The 22,924-nt window shown below is 33.4% G+C and overlaps 2 protein-coding genes across 2 annotated transcripts; both read left to right on the forward strand.

Annotated features, from left to right (window-relative positions):
- The first annotated feature begins 8,719 nt into the window (after window positions 1-8,719).
- LOC110713513 lies at window positions 8,720-11,510 on the forward strand. Its single transcript, XM_021891959.1, has 3 exons — window positions 8,720-8,933; window positions 11,053-11,131; window positions 11,231-11,510. Exons 1-3 carry the CDS (start codon window positions 8,782-8,784, stop codon window positions 11,297-11,299), a joined length of 300 nt encoding a protein of 99 aa, XP_021747651.1. The 5' UTR covers window positions 8,720-8,781; the 3' UTR covers window positions 11,300-11,510.
- Window positions 11,511-14,378: 2,868 nt separating this feature from the next.
- Window positions 14,379-22,535, forward strand: LOC110713519 (thylakoid lumenal 15.0 kDa protein 2, chloroplastic-like). The gene is made up of 6 exons (XM_021891965.1): window positions 14,379-14,721; window positions 16,806-16,909; window positions 21,506-21,596; window positions 21,729-21,797; window positions 21,879-21,988; window positions 22,233-22,535. The coding sequence occupies exons 1-6, from the start codon at window positions 14,535-14,537 to the stop codon at window positions 22,323-22,325; spliced, it is 654 nt and encodes a 217-aa protein (XP_021747657.1). The 5' UTR covers window positions 14,379-14,534; the 3' UTR covers window positions 22,326-22,535.
- The last annotated feature ends 389 nt before the right edge of the window (window positions 22,536-22,924 follow it).

The following is a 22,924-nucleotide window of genomic DNA, read 5'->3' on the forward strand; positions in this document are numbered from 1 at the left end:
CTTGTATCGCCATCTGTGTAGAGCATCACAGCGTGGAGCACAACTGATTACTTCATCCATAACACCGCTCCCGGCCACAGCCAGGGTGACTCATCGTCTCGCCAGCTGACTCCTCCATCGTCCCGAGACCCATTCACCACCATTCAGCATTACACGAGGCGTCCGAGGTGTGTTCGTAGACGGACGGAGGACACACAGGATGGAGATCAGTTAACTCCAATACATGAGTCCGAATAGTATTAGTTAGTTGATCCTTTTGTGGTACTCAAATATTTAACAATGTTGTATATAACGCTTACATTATTAATACAAGAAATGTTTTCTAAATGTCTCTCTGTACAATTTGAAGTTTATTTCCCTTATTTGTCCGAATTTGACTTTTGTTAGTGAAACTATATCTTTTATATCCGTTATATGTATCAAGCAGCATATATTTGGTCTTCTGCACTTAAAGTGCTGTTTCACGATGGTTATCATGCCGTTGGGGTTGTTTCCAGTGTTTGATGGTTGTCGGTGGTGGTCGATGGTGGTGGAAAGGTTGGGGCTAGTGGTGGGAATGCTCTTGCGTTGTTTAGGGTGTTTTATGGTAGTTTATGGGGGGTTGAGAGTAGCGGGCGGTGGTGGTGGGGGAGGTGGTTGATGGTGGTGGGGGTGGTGGTTAATGATGGGGGTGGTGGAAATGTCCTTGCGTTGTTTAGGGTGTTTTGCATTGCATAGGGGTGGTCGAGAGTGGCGGCCGGTGGTGGTGGGGGAGGTGGTTGATGGTGGTGGATGGTGGTGGTGGTGGTTCATGGTGGGGCTGAGCTGATGCTGCTGGGTGAGGGTTATGTGTAGGGGCAGCAGCAGATTGCAGAAACTGCTGCTGATGTAGTGTAGCAGATGCTGCTGGTTATGCAGTCTAGCAGAAAAACGCTGCCTGAGGCGGCGTTTTATGCTTTAACATAAAACGCAGCCTCAGGCAGCGTTTTATGCTTCAAATAAAACGCTGCCTCAGGCTGCGTTTTATGCTTCAACATAAAACGCTGCCTCAGGCAGCGTTTTAAAGCCCATATACATATTCCAGTATAATTTGGCAAAATATACTAGTATATTTTGCCAAAATACATACCAACAGGTCAACAAGGTAAAACGCTGTCTCGGACAGCGTTTTACTTCTTGATTTTTTTTTTTAAAACAACTGGGTGTAAAACGCTGTCCGAGACAGCGTTTCACCCCAAAAGCTTAGTTTGGGAAATACTTTTCCCACGAGACCAATTTGGTAAATAATTTACCAATAAAGCTCAATTTGGGAAAAAATCCACGGTTTGATGACTGGTAATATGAACTGTTATGGAGTCATTTTTACGGATTACTGTACAATTTACTACCAGCTAGGAGTTAGAGACTGTAATTTTGAGAATCAAATACGAAGTGCAGTTTACCCGTTGAGAGTTTGATACTAGACCTCGCAATTCTGATAGACCCGTGAGTCGTGACTCCCAACTTAACTTGAAAATAACAACTTTAAATTGATGTGAAATCTGAAATCTATTCGACTTGGCTCAAATGTAGAGTTAACCTAATACCCGAGATAACCGACTCGAAGTTGACCTGATTTGTTTTTAATCCAAACTAGGTTAAATCCCGTGTCATGCACGGTCATAATTAAACTTTACAACAAAATTTATAAAGAATGGTGTTAATTCAACAAATTTATCCAAAAAAAAAAATATTTGTAACAAAATAATAGTCTCTAATTAAATTTATTGATGGTCAAAGTTGTGTCTCAACAAATGTGCAAATCCAACCATAACTTATAAAAAACAGAGGAGTATAATATAATAAAATGATTTTTGTTAAGTTGTTCTTATAAACGTTATGTATATTTGTAAGATTTATACAAATTGTCCAACCAAAATTATTATTCCTATTTTTAATTAAAATAAAATTTAAGTCGGAGGAAAATAAATTATAATAATATTATGATAATCTTGGATGATGTAATATGACAATACCTTAATTTTAAACTATGTTAGTATATTTGTAACTAAAATATTTATAGGATATAAAATATATGTTGAAAAATAATTTTTAAAAAAATTAATTGAGTATGATTGGATTAAATGTGTTGTCAAAATGGAAATAAGTATTATGGTAGGTTATAAAAGGCAAGTTATTAAAATTTGGCAAAAAAAAAAAGAAAGAAAAAAAGGTGGGAAATTTTTTTATAACATCGTGACAAGTGTCACTTCAGGTTCGCTTTTAGTATAGGTTAATGAGTGTTTGACTCAAACTGACCCTATACCCCAAATATCCCGAATTAAAAAATTACTTAATACTTGAACTAAAAATGTTTGGTGCCATAAATGACTCGAATTGTTTCATCCCTCAAACTCACAAACCGAATAAAATTATCGATTTGAGCTTGATCCACAATATCGACACTAAATGAACGATCCGAACATGCCCCGAATCGATTTGACCCGACCCAAACATAACATACTCGGCCCAAATTGGACCAGTACTGAACCCAACACGAATGTTAGCTGATCTGACTCAAAATTGACCTGACCTTACCCAAACCCAATGCGAATGTTAGCTGATCCAAAATGACCTGACCCGAAATTGACCCAACTCTAATGAGCCGTTTGCATGGTCTAGTTAAAACTAGTTGAAATTGACCTCAAAGATATGCAGTTTTGTGACAGCTACCTATTTTTTTTTTATGAACAATTACCCCTAAGATGTCTTAAGTTAGTCTAGCACTATTTACTAACGGATTTCATCCAATTGAGTTGTTTGTAGGGCCCACACCTATGTTTTCCCACCCAATTAACTCTCTTCCCACTTATTTCAAGTCTTACATTTTTATTTTTTATTTTTTATTTATGAACAATTACCCCTAAGATGTCTTAAGTTAGTCTAGCACTATTTACTAACGGATTTCATCCAATTGAGTTGTTTGTAGGGCCCACACCTATGTTTTCCCACCCAATTAACTCTCTTCCCACTTATTTCAAGTCTTACTATTGTTCTCTCCTCCTACAACTCATCACATCCAAAAATTCAAGCAATTAGACACAATTTCTCACCAAATTAGATACGGAGTAATATTTTAAGTTATTGTTGTAATCGTGTCCTATTTAATTGGTTTAGGAATTTTAATTAACTTCCTTTATCATAATTACGGATTCAATTTAGGATTTATGGATTCAATTATTTATTTTTAGGGTTTAGGGTTTGAATTGAATTAGGGGTTATGTTTTTTTGGGTTTTAAGGTTTGAATTCAATTGTATTTTATGAGTAATTAGTAAGTAGGAAAGAAAGAGACAGTGCATGAGGGGAAAGAAAAAGGCTTTTTTCTAAAAAGAGGGAAAGTATTTCCTTCTCTAAGGCCCCGTTTGGTTTAACGTAAAACATTTTCAATGGAAAATTAGTTTTCATGGAAAACATATTTTCAAGGAAAAACACAATTGCAAATTAGTTTTCCATTGTTTGGTTGCATACAAGAAAAGTCCAAGAAAAATAAAAAATAAGAGTGGAAATGTAGGGATGAATGAGAGGGAAGTAAAAAAAAGAGGTAAGGAAGAGAGAGGAAAATGTGGCTTCCCTTATTTTTAGAAGGAAAATGTTTTCCATCATTAAAGATGGAATTTTCCACCCTTGAAAAATTGTTTTCCACTCCTTAACAAACCAAACAAAGGAAAATGGGAAAAAATGAAAAATTCATTTTCCATGAAAACCTTTTACATCAAACCAAACAGGGCCTAATTGTGAAAGGTAAAATTGATGGAAAATTGTGTGACAAATGTAGGTGTGGGCCCTACAATCAACTCAAATGAACGAAATTCGTTAGAGAGTAGTGCTAAATTAACTTTATACATTTTAGGGGTAGTTGTTGATAAACAATAATAATAATAATAATAATAATAATAATAATAATAATAATAATAATAATAATAATAATAATAATAATAATAATATAACGGTAATTGTTCACAAAACTCCTCATCTTTGGGTAGTTCCTGACAAAATTTCCTTAAAAAACCTTATAAAATATTAATTTTTAATGTTATATCAAATATTTTATTCTAATATCTGACGAATGAGATATCATACTACCTCCAGTCCAAATTACTTGCAACTTTGGAATATTTTATATCTCACAAATAATACCCTAAAGTTGCGAGTAATATGGACCAAAGGTAGTATTTATAATTAGTTCATTAATTATAATTCATTTTCCATATAACTAACCTCAATTATAGTGAGATAATATCTAGAAAGTCTTATGAAAATATTATTTCGCAAATAATCTAACGTATTTCCCACCATATATATCCATAAGCTAGCCAAAATCTAATGATGAAATATACTATTTCAAAAATAAAATCGGTCCATCAAACTCCACATGTACTTTCAAATTTTGTATCATTATTTTAGAAAAATACAAAAGCCATAATAATCAATTATATTATAATAAAAAAATATAATCCAAACCTTTATTAACATATAATAGTACAGGGATACATAAAAAAAATAAAAAAAATAAGTAAATAAAAGAGTAAAGTTAAAGACACCAAATCTTATAGACAATAAAAATTATCATAAATTCCAAATAAATACCACTAATAAGATCCAAAGCATGTTTGAAATTTTGATGCAAGCTATTAGATTGCCCAAAAGTTCTTTAAAACGAAAGAGAAATTGAAGAAGCCTAATAGTGTTGTGGTTGTTGTAAAATAAGTGTTTCAAAGACTACGAATAACATGAATATTATAATTGTTTGATTAAAAGGAAGATGGTGTGGCGTGACTTCGTCACTACCTTTGAAAACGAATTTCGACGCAACTGAGGTGCACATTATATCGCCGCTACGTTCCCTAAGGTTACATACCACTCTCACTCAAAGACACTTTTGGATGAGAGGTGGAGTCATATAAACTTATGCCCAAGGAACAAATGTATTTAGCTAATTTTTTTGTGTATGATGTATATCCAAGAAGAAGATAACCAAGCCAAATTTATAAGGATGAAGTTTTCAAGCTAGAGGATGAATCTAGACATCAAAAGGTGATTAAATCATCATAAACATTCACTTCAATGAGAGGTTACAAGAGAATCCAAGATATGAAGGAAGAATGTCAAAAGGTGAATGTATGTAGACATGAAAAGTCTAATCTACAACCCACTTGTGGACAATCGTTGTAGGGCAATCGTTGTTGGCCTACAACGGGCCTGTTCGGCGGTAGCTTTTGAAGTAGTTGTTAGCTTTTGAACTTATTCCAAACACTACCTATAAAAATTATTACTGTTTGGTGAAGTAGTGACTTAAGTAGCTGTTAGAGGTGGAGGTATCTTGTAGGTAGCTGTTAATAAAAGCTAGAAAAGATAGCAGGCATGTTCGGCAAAATATAGTTGTGAAGGTAGCTGTAGCTGTGGAGATAGCTGTTAGCTGTCAACAAGCTGTTAGCTGTGAAAAAAAATAATTTAGGTATAATTGTTCGGTAAAGTAGTGGTTGACTAGCTGTTACATTTAAGAATCAATAATTTATTTTTAAAATTATACATTAAATTTTCAAAAGCTACTTCAAAATCTATCTCAAACTTCAAAAGCTAATAATACTAACTTTTAATAAAAGCTACCTCCACCACTTAAAGCTACTTGAACCATTACTTTGCCAAACACTCACATTTTTTGTTGAGTAGTGGTTTGACTTGGTCAAACCACTAAAAGCTACTCAAAAGCTAGCGCCGAACACGCCCAGCGTTGAAAAAAAAAACTAGCGTTCAACCTATTTTTTAGGTTTTATTATCTTTCTTATTTTTTTTTTTAAAAAAAAAACAAAAGTTTTATCTTTTTATACTCAGTGTATTTGTTTTCCAGTCAACCACAATATTAGGTTTTCTACCATATTTTTCTACCTGATTATTTTTTTATATAATGTTATATTTTCCTAGCTATGTAAACTCTCTACTCCATCTTCTTCTTTCAAAATCATAATTAAATTTATACTTTCGTATGTTATTTGAGAATCAAAAGGAGGAAAAAAAAAGTATACAAGTTTCTTTGATTTGTTAAGGTATGTCATACTACTACTACTACCACTAATAATAATAATTATTATTATTAAAATAATAATAATAATAATAATAATTTCAACAACTAGTTTTGTCAAACATTCATATTATGAACAGCTACCTTGACAGCTGACAGCTCACATCTACCTCTACAGCTAACAGCTGCTCAAAAGCTAACAGCCAGCAGCTACACCTACCTTTGCCGAACAGACCCAACGATTGTCCACAAGTGGGATGTGATTATGTGGAGTAGACTTTTTATGTCTATTAGACCCGATTACAATTTTCTTTTGCGTTTTGGTTTTAAATTTTAGTTCAGCCTGATTTTTGCCTTAAAACCTGGTATATTAAACCCAAAATAACAATCGGTATGGACAAATTATAAGATGCACCATAGTGCATATAGTTCTATGTGAACCACCAATTAAAATATTATCTCTATTCTCTTTCCTTCTCTACTTTCCTAATTTCTGGTTTTTCTTTCTTTTATTTTCTCTCTCCTCTATTTTTCTCTCTTTTTATTTTTCTTTCTCTTGAATTCGTTCATCATCTTTTTAATTGAATTCTTTAGTATTTTTAATCACCATAGAGTGAATTTCTTCATTATAATAGATTAAATTCAAATTTTGTTTTCTTCAACCTTCGATTTGAAGCTTTGTTAATGGAGTTTTACAATGAAGTGAAGCTAAAAATGGCGTCGTCGTCAAGTAGAAGGTGGTTAAGACGATGGTGAGATTATTTTTCATGAGATTTCATTATTTAAATCACCATGGCTAGGTTTGAGTTTCGAAATATGTAGCTTTTATATTCTTTTGAATTTTTTAGTGATAATTGTGCATTTTGTTATGAACATTTCTGTATTTGATTATATTTTAGTATTTTGATCATTTTAAGTTAAAAATGTGAACGTATGATACGTTTTCTGTAAACACATAACATGTATTTTTGGAATTTCGAACATCTTTATTATAATTTTGAACATGCGATAAATTACTTATGAACTTATTTTTGTTTTAAATCTATGTATTTTTAATTTTATTAAAAAATTTGGCATTCTCTACTTTATAATTTATAAATCTGAACATTTGGCATTCTGAGCAGTGTCTTCAAGTGTAGAAGTTTTTGAAGGATGTTCAGTGGTTTGTGGTTGGGATTCAGAAGTTTTTGTAGGGGGTTCAGAGGTTCATCTAGGGTGTTCAGTGGTTTGTGGTTGGTGTTCAGAAGTTTTGTAGAGGGTTCAGATATTTTTGTATGGTGTTTAGTAGTTTGTGGTTGGGGTTTAGAAGTTTTTAGGGGTTCAGAGGTTTTTGAAGGGTGTTAAGTAGTTTGTGATTGTGGTTTAGAAGTTTTTGTAGCGGGTTCAGAGGTTTTTGAAGGATGTTCAGTGATTTATGATTGAAATTCAAAGGTTTTGTAAGGGTTCGGATCAGAAGTTTTTGAAGGGTGTTTAGTGGTTTGTGGTTGGTGTTTAGAACTTTTGTAGGGAGTTAAGAGATTTTTGTATGGTGTTCAGTGGTTTGTGGTTGGGATTAAGAAGTTTTAGGGGGGTTAAGAGGTTTTGGGGGTGTTCAGTGGTTTGTGATTGAGGTTCAGAAGTTTTTGTAGGGGGTTTAGAGGTTTTTGAAGGGTGTTCAGTGTTTTATGGTTGGGGTTCAAAAGTTTTTGTAGGGAGTTCAGAGTTTTTGTAGGGTGTTCAGTGGTTTGTGGTTGTAGTTCAAAATTTTTTGAGGGGGTTGAGAGGTTTTTGTAGGGTGTTCAGTAGTTTATGGTTTGGGTTCAAAGGTTTTTGTAGGGGTTCAGAAGTTTTTGAAGGGTGTTCAGTGGTTTGTGGTTGGAGTTCAAAAGTTTTGTAGGGGTTCAGAGGCTTTGTAGGGTGTTCAGTGGTTTGTAATTGGGGTTCAAAAGTTTTTAACAATTGGTTTTTTCTTGGATACATCATCGAATTTCTTCTTTTTTTGGTGTTTAGTTGTTGAACATTTGACTAATTGTACAATTCAAAAACAAATTGTGAACTTAAACAATAAATTACTTACACATCTTTATCCTCTTCGGTAGGAGCAAATAATTTTGATTTTCAACCAAAAAAAATTAAAAAAAATTAATTTTAAAAAAGTCAAAAAGATAATTATATAGTAGAATATAGTTTCAATTTTACAATTTGTTGAATCATATTAGCAAATTTATTTAACATAAATATAGGAAAATAAAAAAAGTTAAGTATTGTTTATTTTTTTGAAGGTGTTTTCGTGTGTTTTTTGTCTTTTGTCATAGTAGATTGCAGTTTTTAGAGAGGGAAAAATGGTGAGAGGAGAGAGAGAATACAAAGAATTCATTGAGAAAGGTTTTTAATTTATAAGAGGAGAGAGAAAATTTTTAAAATGAAATAAAAATAGATATGACATTTTTTTTAACTTAAATAGATTTGACAGTTGGAGAGAGGAGGAACTATTATTAAAAAAAAACAAAAAAAAACACTTCATGGGCTTTTTTCGTTTGGACTTCTTGTGTTGGGTGTGGATTGGGCAATAGGTGCACCATGGTATACATAATACTAATTGATCATATGTTTTTCAACCCAAAACCTTGGCTTGAAATGGGTCAATATTTTGGACAAAGCCCGGCCTGGTCCGTGTTCACCTCAAAAACCCCTCATATATTCGTGCGTTCTCCTTCATCCCTCAAACCGACAAACTCCCAGTCTATCCAAAGGCGAGAGAGAAATGGAGAAATACTTCGGAAATGCATACAGAGGAGACCCAGGGATTCCACACACAGATCCAGACCGTTTCTTGAACATCTGGATTGGTTCCGCTGCTTTCTCTGCTCTTGCCTGGTTCAATCCCTACATGTGGCAACTCACCAATCAATGGAAGTTCTGTTTCTAATCCCTTTCTCCTTTTTTTTCTTCTTCTTTCTTTTCTTGCTCATTATTTTGCTTTCATTTTACCCTTTTTTTTCTGCTTTAATTATCTCTTGAAATTCCCCAATTCCCCCCCCCCCTTTTTTTTAATTGGGGTTTGTTGGTTTTATAGATTTTGGAGTAATAATGAATGCAGTTGTGTGTTGTTTGATTTGCATGATTAATTTTATTTCTTTTTAATGTAGTGCGAAGGATTTGAAAATCATTTCACACTGTTATTTTAATGCTTTGTTTGGATAATGTTATAATTCATCTTGTTTGTAGCATGTATCTTACAATTGGGGAAAGGATTTTCTATGCTTCACTTGAGACTATTACATCCCATTTAGTAGGTGTTAATAAATGACCATATTGAGGGTGATTTTAGATATAATATGAAATTGAAACTATGAAATTTCATAGAATTTGTTAATACTTCAAAGTTCAGTGTCCTCTCCTTAGTTGGCTAAATTATGCCTTTTAAGATTCTTAGTGTAATGCTTTAATCAATGAATCTTCCTCCACTTTTGACTATTGAAGCTAATATCTTCACCGTTTTTTTTTTTTTCAATTTAAAATCATTTTCAATTTTGTTTCTACTCAGATTATCCTTTAGGCTTTGTTTGTTTTGATAGATAAAAAATTCAGGAACGTTTTTTTATCAAGAAAACAATCTTAAATGGAAAAAATGATTATAGAAAAATAATGGTGAAAAATAAAAATGGAGGGGAAAGGGAGGGGAAGGATAGAGGAGAGAATATAGAGAAGTGAGGAGTAAAGAGAAACATGCGGCATACCTTATATTAATTCTTTCAATTTCCTTCTGTTCTTTAATCTATAAATTTCCTCGCTTTAAACCTGCATTTCTGTTAATTTTGCATTGAGTTATATGACTAGTATTTCAACTACCCAAAAGATAACAGAGAAATAAAATACAGCTTTGTTGGTGACTTGGTGGTGAATAGGCAATAGTGTAGTTTTCATTTGTGGTATGTACAAATAAATTATAGGCTTAAATTCCCTATTTAGGGATCTGAAAATTATTTATTCCCAATTCAATGTGTTTTTGGATGGTCATTTCAACTCCATTTCTTTAAATTTTGAAAGACTTAAAGTACTTTGTCCAACTGCAATGTAGGAGAAACCCCCTGTTCAAATCCCTCTCTGAAGTTAAACATGGTGCCTGGATTTGACCATCTTGGATTTTAGGGATATGATTGCTTATGTTTAGAAAAATTACTTCAACTATGCCCCACATTAGCATTCTTACTGATGGTGATTGCTTTGACGTACTTTCAGTATATAGTCTATGACAATGTAGAGAAAAATTGCTGTTGGTGAAGTGGTTATTAATGCAAAAAAGACACCAGTTTCATAGTTCTGATTGGGAGTGCTGCAGTTTCCTTATTGTTTTTTCGCTTTTATTGTGGAGTTCGTTAGTACAAAGGGAAATATTAGTTTACTAAAAATAGAGAAGAATTAGTTGGATATTATCTTTTTCTTGGTGGTTGGAAGCTATAGGATTCTTTATCTGCTTGTGATAAAAGGCTGGTTTAGCTTGATTTTGCGCAAATATTTGTTGAAAGATTATGCTTGAGCATGTCTGAACTTGTGTTTATCCCACGTACCTATTTAGTGATATTCATTTATAATTGTTTGGGGGAATTAACTCCTTTGCATTCTGTCCTGAGGTAGCTGATCTCCTGAAGCTGCTGAAACTCCCAAGTCTTTTAAGTTCTTTAGAAGAAAACTCCTGTTCTTGTCTATAGTCCCTACTGTAGGACTAGGTTGTAAATCTGAAACTGTTTTGAATTTTTATGGTGTGTATTTGTATAATAAAGGCTTATAATTTTATTTTTGGGTCACTGAAATGCTGCTTTTGGCTGCCTGAAAAGCTAATTGCGGTTGTATATTTTTATCTTTTATGCAGCCTGACTTGTTACTAAATGGTAACTTTTTTTCCTTCATAAGTTTTTATTAGTATAGATGTTCCATTCATTTTTCTTTTGTATTGGTATATAAATATTTGGTATTACGTAATTTGTCAAGTTTATTTGGTCAATGTTCTCATGCTGTAACTTGCAATTTGTAGTTGGCATGATAAAGCTATGTTGTATGAGCAGCATCACTGGAAGAAGGCCATGGCTAAGAAGCAACCTTACAAATTCAAGGTACATTACTTGTTGCTTGAGTTTATATGCTAGGCTAGAGATGGTGGTATACGATTATGAATAGTCTTTGTTCAAATTTTTATTTCTTTTGTGTTGCAGTGGAATGAATACATGGACAAAGATGCTCGAGACTCTTACTACTTCAACTGGCCTGTATATTTTCCCTAGACTGTTGTGTGATCCTACTGCTTTGCCATGTTATTTGGTCATTTAGACTTGTTGTGTGATCCTACTGCTTTGTCATGTTATTCGCCTAATTTTCCGGAGCATCTCTTTGATTTCTTTTAGCCCTTTAGGGCTTGAGGGGAAAGTGTGTGCAGTACAAAACTATAATTTCTGTTTTTATCTATATAATCTGGATAAATTTTTGCCTACTAAATTATCTCAAGTTAGACCAGGGGGTTTTTCTGTATTGCCTATCTAGATACTGATATTTTGTCAGCCTGTGAATTCGATTAAAGTACGTACCTGTCAAAAAAAAAAAAAAAAATTAAAGTACTAAGTAACTACTTTGCAATAAGGAGAAGTTAGTAGGATGGATAATGAATTTTATGTATGAATAGGTCGAAAAAATAGCGTGTGCGGCCGGCTGACACACACCAAAATAGTAAATAGGTAACCCTTGATCAATCGAGGAACCCATGACTAATTAAGAATCTAAGTATAGTATATATAGTATTTAACAATAAGGAATACATACAACATATTATTATTGCTTAAAAGATTGTTTAATTATTTGGTTACAACAACAATCCTATCTAATTCAATCGCATAATAATTGATGAATAACTTATTTTATTATACGGGGTACATTAATACAAAAAATATCTATGGTTAATAGTATTTAATCTAATTGCATTTCTTCTTCTTCTTCGAAGTCGTTGCCTAGTTAAATTGGTTGAGAACTGTTAGAATCCGAGCGATCAGAAGTAGACATTTCATCATCGTTGTCGTTTTGTGCATAGGTATGATCTTGCGAGCGATATTCGGCATCCAACCAATCCTTGAGACACACACGCATTTCAAGTGTTTCAGGTTTTAGATTTGTTCTTTTATCGTCTAAAACCCTTTCTGATGCACTAAAAGCTCGTTCGGAGGCAATGGAGGAAACTTGGATAGCGAAAATATCACATGCCATTGTTGCCAAAATTGGATGTTTTGTGCTATGTGCTTTCCACCAATCAAGGAGGTTGAGGCCGTACTTTTCTTCTTCGTCCATGCCTTTCATGAAGTCATAACTTAAGTACATTTGCAACTCCGAAACCTCGTTTTGTGTTCTCCTAGACGATGATTCACTACCTGAAAACTTAGACATCATGTTAGCAGCTTGTGCAAATAAATCTTTGGTCCTTTTACTTACGGTTTTGGATGATTGAAAAAGAGCCAATCGAGAAACGGTTTCATATTTAGATTCATAAACTCTATACAATGCAAAAAATTGATCGGTCACATTAGCTTTATAAGACTCAACATCATCATCAAATTGCATGAATTGAAAATATATATCAATTAATAGAAATGTGCCATCATACTTTTGCCTAGGATCTAATATAGAAGCAAAAATATATATCATAGGAAGATTTGGGTAATATTTACGCCATTTTTCCTCCATTGATGGAAGATATTCATCATAATCTTGTTGAGATCGATGTTCAGCGAAAAGTTGGGCAAGTAAACATGCATTGCTAAGAAAAGATTGAGAACAAGGATTATAAATTGAAGAAAAACAATGTGTCATACTGTATAATAATTGAAAAAATTGCATATATTTTTCACAATAAGACCAATCTTCTTCTAGTAAAGCAAATTGTGGAAACTTTTGATTAAAAAAAACTGTTAGTGGAACCTTGTACTCGATTGCCTTACTCAACATTTTGTACGTGGTATTCCACTTTGTTGGACAATCCGTTTGGATTTTGATAACCTTTATTTTTTGCTGATTAAGAAAAGTTTTACATTCCTTAAATCTCGTGTTAGAACTGTTAATAGAAATAATAGCATTTCTAATTTTGTGATAAAATGGACCAATTGCATTAGTTCCATCTTTCACACACAAATTAATAACATGACAAATGCATCCAATATGGTGTACATCTCCATCTAATATGACATCGGTCAATTGTTGTTTAACTAAATTTGCATTAAATATTATGGATGTTACATTATCAAATGTTATAGACATGATTTTGGGCTTAAGATTATATGCATCAATAACATGCGTTAAATGATGAGAAATATTAAGACCGTTGTGTGGGTATTCTAGCATTTTAAAATGAATAATGCGTTTTTGTAATAACCAATCATTATCCACCCAATGACAAGTCACACACAAATAATAATATCCATAATTACTATCCCATGCATCTGCGGTCAAAGAAACTCTACAAGTAAGATTACTTAATTCTTTAGCTAACCTCATTCTATACTCTAAAAAAGTTTTCATGGCAACTGAACGGACAGTTTTTCTAGAGATTTTTTTATGTTGGGGTTGTAGTGCTCTACTAATGTAATTGTTAAACAGATCATTTTCGGCAAAGAGAAAAGGTTGTTCAGTATGTATTAACATTCTCACAGGTTCATCCCTATCCCTCTCATAATTATAAGTGAAGCTATGTGGATGATGTTGAGAAATCTGGGATGTCGTTGAGGAGGAGGAAGAGGGGTTCGGGTTTGATGCCATAATTAAAAATACCACAATTACTTTAAACAAAAAATAAATAATTAATAACAATAATAATAATAGTACAAGTAATAATAACAATAATAACAAGAATAAGAATAATAATAACAAAAGCAATAACAATAACAATAATAACAATAACAATATAATAACAATAATAAATTAAAATAAAGATAAATTAGATCTTACAACCAGGCTTCGATTGCTTTCCACTAAATAATTTCACGAGCTTCTAATTTTTTTTGTAAGATGTTTGATAATTGAATTCGAGAGAATTAGAGAATTAAAGATTATAAGATTATTTAGAGAATTGAGAATAGATAAATTGTGGAAAGAAAAGGATGATGAGTTGATGTATTTACAGAGAATTAGAGAAATTAACCGTTAGAAGCAAAAATTAGCCGGTAGAAAGCAAAAACTAGCCGTTAAATTAGAGTTGTTGGGAAATATAGCTGTTGCTCGTGCCAAGCCGTGCCGGGCCGTGCCACCTGCGGGCTCGTGCCATGCCGGGCCACTAGCGTGCTGACTATTTCTAACCCTCGAACCACCGAGATGAGTCGTGAGTTGTGACATCCAAAAGGCAAAAACTAAATACTCCGTAAATTAGAGGCGTTAGTGCGTTACAAAAAATGGGCTATCAGGCCCAAATAAAAAAATAAATAAAAAATAAATAAAAACAGAATACTGGAATTGTGTCTTATCCCACTTCTTCAAGGTAAAACAATGGCGGTCCGCCATCTTCCCTGGGCTGTTAATGGCGGAAGACCGGCTAAATTAACTGCTCGAATGACAACTCCTGCTATCCCAAAAGTAAAATTTATCCAATTTAAGAAATGGGTATCTGAAGTTGGGTCCAAATCTCTGAAACTTGCTCTTTCTAGCTCTCTTGCTCTTGCACTCTCTTTTAATGGTAATTGCTAAGTCTCCTCCTCTTTTTTTTTTTTCTTTTTTTTTTTAATTTTTTTTAATTTTTTATTTATTTTTTTTTATTTTTTTTAATTTATTTATTGTTTTAGCTGTTCTTTAACTTTTTTGTGTTGGCTGATGATTTATTGGATAAGAGCATCAGCTTGAAGTCTTGAACTTACGAATGAAATGAAATTGTTTTTTTTTTAATTTTTTTTTTTTTAATTTGCACTGTTAAAGCTTGTTTTTAGTTGTAAATTAAAATTAGGTAGCCTACGTAGCTTATCTGCACTTGTCTGATTTTTCCTTGAACTTTATTAATCTTTATTTGAACTATTTGGAATAAGTGAAAATCCGGTGAATACACAAGCCTCGCATGAGCTATGTTACTTGAAACTCTAGGTATCCAACAAATTTTTTCACATAGTCAGACTTGGACACTCAGGTACTCCTCCTTTGGTGGACAATTGTTATCCAACATGTGTGATCAAGTGCGAGTGACATAGATTTTGGGTATGGTTTGTATTATTGCAACATAGAAGTACAATAGGTAAATGGTTTTGTAGTCCGATTTGGCTTCCCAAATTCGGATTAGTCCTTTTGTGCTCTACCTTTATAACTCGTTTGTTGGGTGTTGATATTTGACAAAAAACATATTATTAAGAAGTAAAATTGCTAGAGATGTCCCATGGCAATTTCTATGGTAATGCTTCTCAACATTTGACTCTGTGTTTCACTTCCTTGATTTTCAATACAAGCTCTTGGAGTGATGCTGCTTATAATGGTAATGGTAGTCTATGAAGAAAAGCACATATTTGAGGCTGTGGGGGTATAATCGGGAATAGATAAGCATTAATATGGTCATTGACATAAGAATTTAGTCACTGTCATTACCATCGTTTGTTACTGCCTATCAAATGGGTTGTTGAGCGGAAGCCTTCTTTGCGGCTCTAGAAAAAATGGTGCATATCTTGAGGCTGAAGCTTTAGTGAGCAAGGGGTTTATTTTGTTCAAAGTTATAACATATATATCATTGTAAGCTCATTTCTTCTTAGGGAACTCTATGGATTCATAACTTTATGACAAGAATATACTATAATAGTTTGATCATCTCACCAGGTCCTAGCAATTTTCCGTTACCAAAACTTAACCTTAGCAGTTATTTAGTGGCAACCTTGAGAATGCATACTGGATTCTTCCTTCAAAAGTTATTTTGTCTTCATTATTAAAGTTAAACCTTATTTCATTAGAAAAGACAGTCAGGTAATTTTCAAAGTAACCTCTTAAATCATAGGACATGATGAACACATAGTTACGTGTATAAAACATCCTCTGCAGAAAAGGAAAGAAGAAGATAGTAGGCATTTGTTGCCCAATATATATATATATATATATATATATATATATATATATATATATATATATATATATATAGTGACAGACTCCATATAACCAGGAGCATATATATTTCATTGGTATTGCATTGGATTTTAGAAGGTGGAAACTGAAAAGCTAAATAAGGACTGGAATGGCCTGTAACCCTAACAGTTTTTTAACAGACCGACCAAACTCTTCAGCTCTTGAACAGTTTCTGGTCAACTTTTGTTGCAAATAATTCATTTACATGAGTTCACCCAGTAGGTTAGGGCTCTGTTTTTATGGTTAGGCAATATTAAATTTTTTCACTGCTTCTGAGGGATTAGGTAAACAAATTCTCCTGGATTTGACTTTCTTTTTGTATAATTTTTTTTTATTGACATTCTTTAATCTGATGAAATTAATATACATATGCAAGTGATTAATTACTTCAACAACTTCGTAGATAAAAAAAAGGTTCCTTGTCCGGGATGAAGCATTGACTTCAAATTATTATGATTAATATTTTTTTTTGTTAATTGTACATAACCATAAGAAGCATAGTAAGAAGTTCATGATCTTGATGCATCTACCTTGGTAATTCCTGGATCTTTATGTTGGACACTGTATATGTTTTACGAAAATTCTATCTTTGGTGGTTAGTTATGCAATTTGCTGGATACCTTTCTTTTCTCAAGCAGCTGAAATTGGATTATGTATTACTTTTTGTAGGAGTTGAGTATGCTGAAGCCAAAACAGGTGTTAATAAACCTGAAATGCTCCCTAAAGAATACACTGCTGTTATTGATGTGGCTGGCTTCCTTTCTGCTGGGCAGGTCTGCTATCTTTCCATTCTTATTAAGCTATAATCTATATTATGCAACTGCCTAGGATTTAACTATTGACATGTTGAGCTGCTCCTCTGTGGAATATTTTCTTTATCAATTAGATACTCGCATCAGAGTTATCGTATGCTTTTGGTCTAACTGGTGTCCTGCAATGACCATTGTCAGAGTTCTTTGTGATTAGGGCAGATGACTTTTGGTAACAAACCAATATAGACGATATCCAGAACACTATGTTTAGTGGAAAGACATACTTCAGCTTACTTAAGTGGGACATCGCCTCTTGAAGTTTTTAATCTATGCCTCCTTGTTTCCTTTATTGACACTCACTGGTTAGGGGGAGGATACAATTGGCCAAATCACCATGCCAGTTGGTTACTGTAGCAATACAACTTTATTAATTCCTAGATATAGAAACACCACTAGGAAGTGGTAGAGAGAAATGATGGATACAATAACACCCTGCAAGTATAGAAAACTTAAGTAATACCATGTTGGAAATATAGAAAACTTCCCAATAGTATCAACTTCTCTGCATTTAAGTCTTTAGTTGTAAACTTGTAATAAACCTAAATTAAGGATACAAATAGCCATGGATGTAATTAGTAAAAGTCAAGTTTTGCATATGAAAAGTAACCAAACACTTAGTGTTCTAAGGCTACCTCTTGGTGGTGTTACAATATCCAAGGTTTTTCTCTGCTACTTCCTAGTGGTGATCTTTGTCCATAAATTAAAAGAGTTGTATCGTCGCAGTGTGGTGATTGACTATTGTTATTCTACCCCATTACCCCTAGTCAGTACGGTGTCAAATTGGTACTAAAAGGCTTATTTAACCTTTCGGCCACCTTTCATTGAAGTTCTCATGTTGACAAGGCCAATGACGCTACTTCACTACTCATCATTGTAGAACTTGGTTTATTCACCCACATAATGTTGGCCACCATACTACCCCACCGTTTTCCTACCACTTTCCCCTCGCTTGAATTCCCCACCCAAAGAAAAAATTACCTCCACCATAACCCCTACCACTGTACTCCATCGCGCCATCACCTTCACTTCGTCCCACCCCATTGCTAAGGACCCAATAATCTTACACCTGTTTACATGAATCTTACCCCTCCTAGGTAATTCTCTCACACCTCATTTTGTCTCTTAAAAATTACATTTTTTTTGTTTATTTTTGTAAAATTTTTATTAGAAGACTCTGATTTTCATGCCCATAGCAATGTTATCACCTTATAAGAGAAATAATGTTTTAAATTAGGCCCCTTTTGGCGGTTGAGGTAGTGACCCGTTACTAGGAAAAAAATAGAGAGTTGTACAAAGTAGTGATTTAAGTAGCGGTTAGTGCGTTAAAAATATTACCATTTTAAAAGGATCGGGTAACGTATGTCCAATTTTGGTTACTTTTAAGCAATATGTATGTGTATTTTTGTAAAAAATTGAATTATAATATTTTAACCGTTACTTTTGCCTAACACTCATAGAATCAATCGTGACTTTGATAGCTAATCTCTACCTACTACTAATCGATAGTTACTGATAGTTACTTTTTGACCGCTACTCGATTTCTAAACCCTACCCACCATCGCTAGATTTGTCAAATAAGGCATTAGCCTTATATTAGGTTTGAAAAATGGCAAAAAGAAAGTGAATAACATGTGTATAGAGAGTGTAGTTATAGATTTTATTTATTTGTTGTGGAGAAAATCATCAACTACACCCTGTTTATGACACGCTCACATAGAAGAGAAATCTAAAAACTTCAAACGTCTTGCACATTATGAAGTTACCACTAATTCATCCCATTAACAAGACGACGAACAATCGGATGGTGCAAATGATGATTTCAATCCATTCCAGCAAACCGATGGTGATAATTAAGTGGAAAAACATCAAATTCCCGTCAAGTCCATTATCCTCGATACCTAGAAAAGGAATTTTTGAATTAAAGTTGAAAATTCTGATTTAATTGGAGGTTCTCATTTAGATGAGTTCATCGAATAGCTCCACACAGTTGAACGTGTCTTTGATTTAAAGGATATCCTACCCGATCGCAATGTCAAGTTAGTCGCCATAATATTTAAGAAGCTTGCATCCATTTGGTGGGAAAATCTAAGTTGGCAATGAGAACAAGAAGGTCGTAATAAAATTTGTAAATTGGATAAATTGAAGCGTGAACTCAAGTATAATTTTTTTTCACTAGTCACTATTGCCAAGATATGTTTCTAAATGTATTGCTGAATTTGAAGACTTGTCAATAAAATATCACAACGCCGAGCTGAAAGAACAAATGGTTGGAAAGAATCTTAATCAGCTTGGATTAAAAATCTCTGAAGTTGTACAACTCAAAAAATATTGGTTATTTAACGATGTCACCAAGCTTGTTTTAAAAGTTAAAAGCTATGTGAAGGAGAAGACGAGATTCAAAGTTGTCCCTAAGGATACTTTAGGTCAACTCTAATACCACCACAAAATTAGTTGAAAAATATTTCGCCGCAGTTCCTAAAGTTGGCCTTAAGTATTTTAAATCGCTTTGGTTGCGGTTTAGAATTTTCAACCGTTTTCGTTGCGATGAAGTTTCCTTAGAGAAAACTTTAAATCCATCTTCTTCTTTAGATGTTGGCTTTTAACTTTTAAAACAAGTTTGGTGACGTCGTTGATAGTTGGAGACTTAGAGTTGTACAACTTTTGAGATTTTTTAATACAAGCTTGTCAAGAATCTTGCAATCGTTTGGTCTTTCGACTCGACATTGTCACACTTTAGTGACAAGTCTTCAAATTCAACAATACACTTGGAAACAAATTTTGGCAATAGTGTTAAGGACAATGGGTTCGCCACTAATTCAATGTGTCTCTACTTGAGTAATTAAGTTTCACCATCGGCTTGGTGTAATGGATTGCAATCATCATCTCCACCATCCAATTGTTCATCATCTTGTTGATGAGATTGATTAGTGGTACCTTACTAATGCGCAAGATGTTTGAAGTTTTTGGAAATCTCGTTGCATGTCAGCTAATGTGGTAGTCAACGTTTCCCCCCCCCCTTTCAAATTTCCTTTTTATCACGTTTTTAATTTGATCTATATAGTGGCTAATTTTGAGGAAATTAGTTGAGATTTTCCTAGCATTCGGTGACCAAGTTAGCATGTTACCCTCATCGCGTGGGATCATGTCCTAAGAGTATGGGAACATGATTGTTGTGGAGCGTGGGAAGTAGGTTGTGAGCTGAGTTTATTGCTTCTCTATATTTATAGAATTCATCGAACCTCAAACAAACTAATTATTTGACTTGCGTACATTCCATAATTATCAAGTGAAAGTGTATCACAAAGAAATACTAGTATATTTATTATCCACTAACTTTAACCAATAAAACAAATTCCAAGCTCCTAAATATTCATGAGTGTGTTTATACGAGTTTAACCAATTATCAAGTGTGTATCTGGGATGAGTTAAGTAAGGGTTTGAGGGAACTTTGGAACTCACGAGTGGCTTGATTTCCTTTTACTCGATTTGTCTTTATTTTTTGCCCCATTGTATGTTTTGGGCTCAAAATTAATTTTTTTTTTTTACTATAAATCCTCACTAATCTATAAGAAATAGTGTAGTAATGTGGGATCTTGTTAGATTCGTTACAATGTCTACTAATAAGAGTTTCATCTCAATATCAAGTTTTATGAATTTTGCGTGTATAGAATTGAAAATATTTATGTTTTAAGACGCATCTCGAAACCATGAAAAATGAAATAGGGCAAACCAATAGGGATAGAGGGAGTAAGTTGCAAGGTGTTTCCTATTAAAGTGAAAATAGTAGAGTTTAAATCCCGAGTGGTTTGTGGTTTTTCTTCTTGGTTGGCAAAAGAAGTTTCTATGTAAAAATCTTTCTTGCACTTCATATTCCTTAAAGTTTTTGTTCTGCATTAACAGTGTTAATCTCCTTTCTACAATTTCCCCCTTCCTTTGGTCCTTCCCCCACTTGTAGTGTTCCATCTAAATTACATAATTCAACCTAAGAACACTCAAAGTGTTTGTTTATTTTTCATTTGCAAAGCCTGAGTTCTATTGATTACATCCATGGCTATTTATAACCTTAATTTTAGGCACTATTACAACTAAAGAAATACAGTTAGGGAAGTTAATACTAATATACTATTGTGAAGTATTCTATATTGCTGCCGATATGGGGGCTATTAGGGGGTTCTATAGTCAAACCTCATCATAAAAAATAGTTCTTAGAAGTAAATCACATTAGGATTCTTTTGTCCCAAACAAAAGCTGAAATGCTGGAGATCTACTTCAACTGTTAACTCAGGAGTCAGGACTTCATAAGCAAGTTTTAAGAAAAGGAAGCCTGGTATCTTTTTATTTAACCTTAAGCATAGAAATGTACATTGGTGATTAGTCACTGGTTAATGTAAATGGAATGGATGCCCTCATGAATTACTGCAAAAGAGGATAAACTATCTCTGGCTCTTTGATTGTATATGTTGTAGATTATTATACAGAGCGTACAGCATATACTGTTGGCAAAACAATAAGTTTTACCTGGAAGTGAATATTCATACTGCAATGACAATTTTCCAGGAAAAGAGGCTTGCAGAGGAGATTGCTGACCTTGAGAAAGATACAGGATTCAAGTTGAGAATCTTGGCGCAAAATTACCCAGATACGCCTGGTAGCCACAGCTTTCTTTCCTTGCTTTTTTACCCCCTCCAAGTTATAATTTTTCTTAGAAGTCTACATTTTCTGATTTTCAGTAATTTTTGGCATAACTTTATAGAAGAATATAACCATAGTCTTCACACAGGGTTGGCTATCAAGGATTTTTGGCAAGTGGATGATAGAACAATTGTCTTTGTTGCTGATCCTACTTTTGGTAAAAATATTGTTTTTGGAACTCCTCTTGAATAAATCTTGTGCTGGTACATTATATGATTAGAATGCAACTGATTGATAGGGAATATATTGAATTTCAATGTGGGAGCTCAAGTTGATCTTGACATACCGCGTAGTTTCTGGAGTCGTTTGGCTGGGAAATATGGAAATATATTCTACTGGAAAGAACAGGTGAAAGTCCCTTCAATCTCAAAGCAATACCTTTTGTTTGCCATCTTTTACATGTCAAGTTCAGGGACAGGTAGTTTTGGACTTTTGGTTGTGTGATGTAGCGGAGATTACTTTAATCATGTCGTTTCGTAAATGTCGAATTGCATAGCTAGTTAGGTATCTATTAGGGGTTCATGTCTCGGTTAATCTGTTGCCCCTTACCCAACTGAATCTGCATGACTCCTTGATTTTGTATTTGTTGTAGGGAGAAGATGCATCGATTGAAGCTGCCATTAATGCTATATCTTATTGCTTAAGAGAACCTGTTGGTCCAAGTAATTGCTCAGAGGTAAAATAAATGGAACGTTCTTGGAGACCTCAAGGAAGAAATTCCCTGTTTTGATAGCTTAAAATATTAATATTGTTACATTATTCTTTTGGAAGTTGGTATGCTCATAGAAGTTTCCTGTTTGTTCATAGAAGTTTCCTTTCCCTGTGTAATTTCAAAATTCACATACTACAAATCACTACATAATATATATGACTTGTAAAGTTCATTTTAAACAAACATTTGTCTATTAATTACTCCTTCCATCCCTAAATTACATTCTTGGAATCTATTTTGGATATTCCAAAATTACATTCCTCCTTTTCATTTTTAGTAATTTTTTTTTTCAAATATCCCAAATCAATTCTCTTTTTCTGTTGTATATTTAATGCTTTCTCACTCTTACTATCCTAATCTCACTCTTATTTTCTCTCTCCATCGTTTTTTTCAAGTTTGTACTTTCTCATAACTAACCTAATGAATATGATTGGTTCTTAATTTTCAATTAGAAGCATGTTATTGGTCTTTTTTTTTTGTCAAAGGATTGATGACAAGATATCATTAATCATTAATCTATCTTTGTTTACTCAAAGACATCATGTAATGTTTTGTATTTCCCATTAAATATT

This window comes from Chenopodium quinoa, unplaced genomic scaffold (genome assembly GCF_001683475.1).
Source record: "Chenopodium quinoa cultivar QQ74 unplaced genomic scaffold, ASM168347v1, whole genome shotgun sequence".
Classification (NCBI taxonomy): domain Eukaryota; kingdom Viridiplantae; phylum Streptophyta; class Magnoliopsida; order Caryophyllales; family Amaranthaceae; genus Chenopodium; species Chenopodium quinoa.

Bases quoted from the DNA above. Each gene is read 5' to 3' on its own strand.
- LOC110713513 (XM_021891959.1), top strand. From the start codon at position 8,782: ATGGAGAAATACTTCGGAAATGCATACAGAGGAGACCCAGGGATTCCA. The intron at 8,934-11,052 runs GTTCTGTTTCTA...TGCAATTTGTAG, and splicing joins CAACTCACCAATCAATGGAA to TTGGCATGATAAAGCTATGT. The intron at 11,132-11,230 runs GTACATTACTTG...TTTGTGTTGCAG, and splicing joins AGCAACCTTACAAATTCAAG to TGGAATGAATACATGGACAA.
- LOC110713519 (XM_021891965.1), top strand. From the start codon at position 14,535: ATGGCGGTCCGCCATCTTCCCTGGGCTGTTAATGGCGGAAGACCGGCT. The intron at 14,722-16,805 runs GTAATTGCTAAG...TACTTTTTGTAG, and splicing joins TCTTGCACTCTCTTTTAATG to GAGTTGAGTATGCTGAAGCC. The intron at 21,597-21,728 runs GTAGCCACAGCT...GTCTTCACACAG, and splicing joins AAATTACCCAGATACGCCTG to GGTTGGCTATCAAGGATTTT.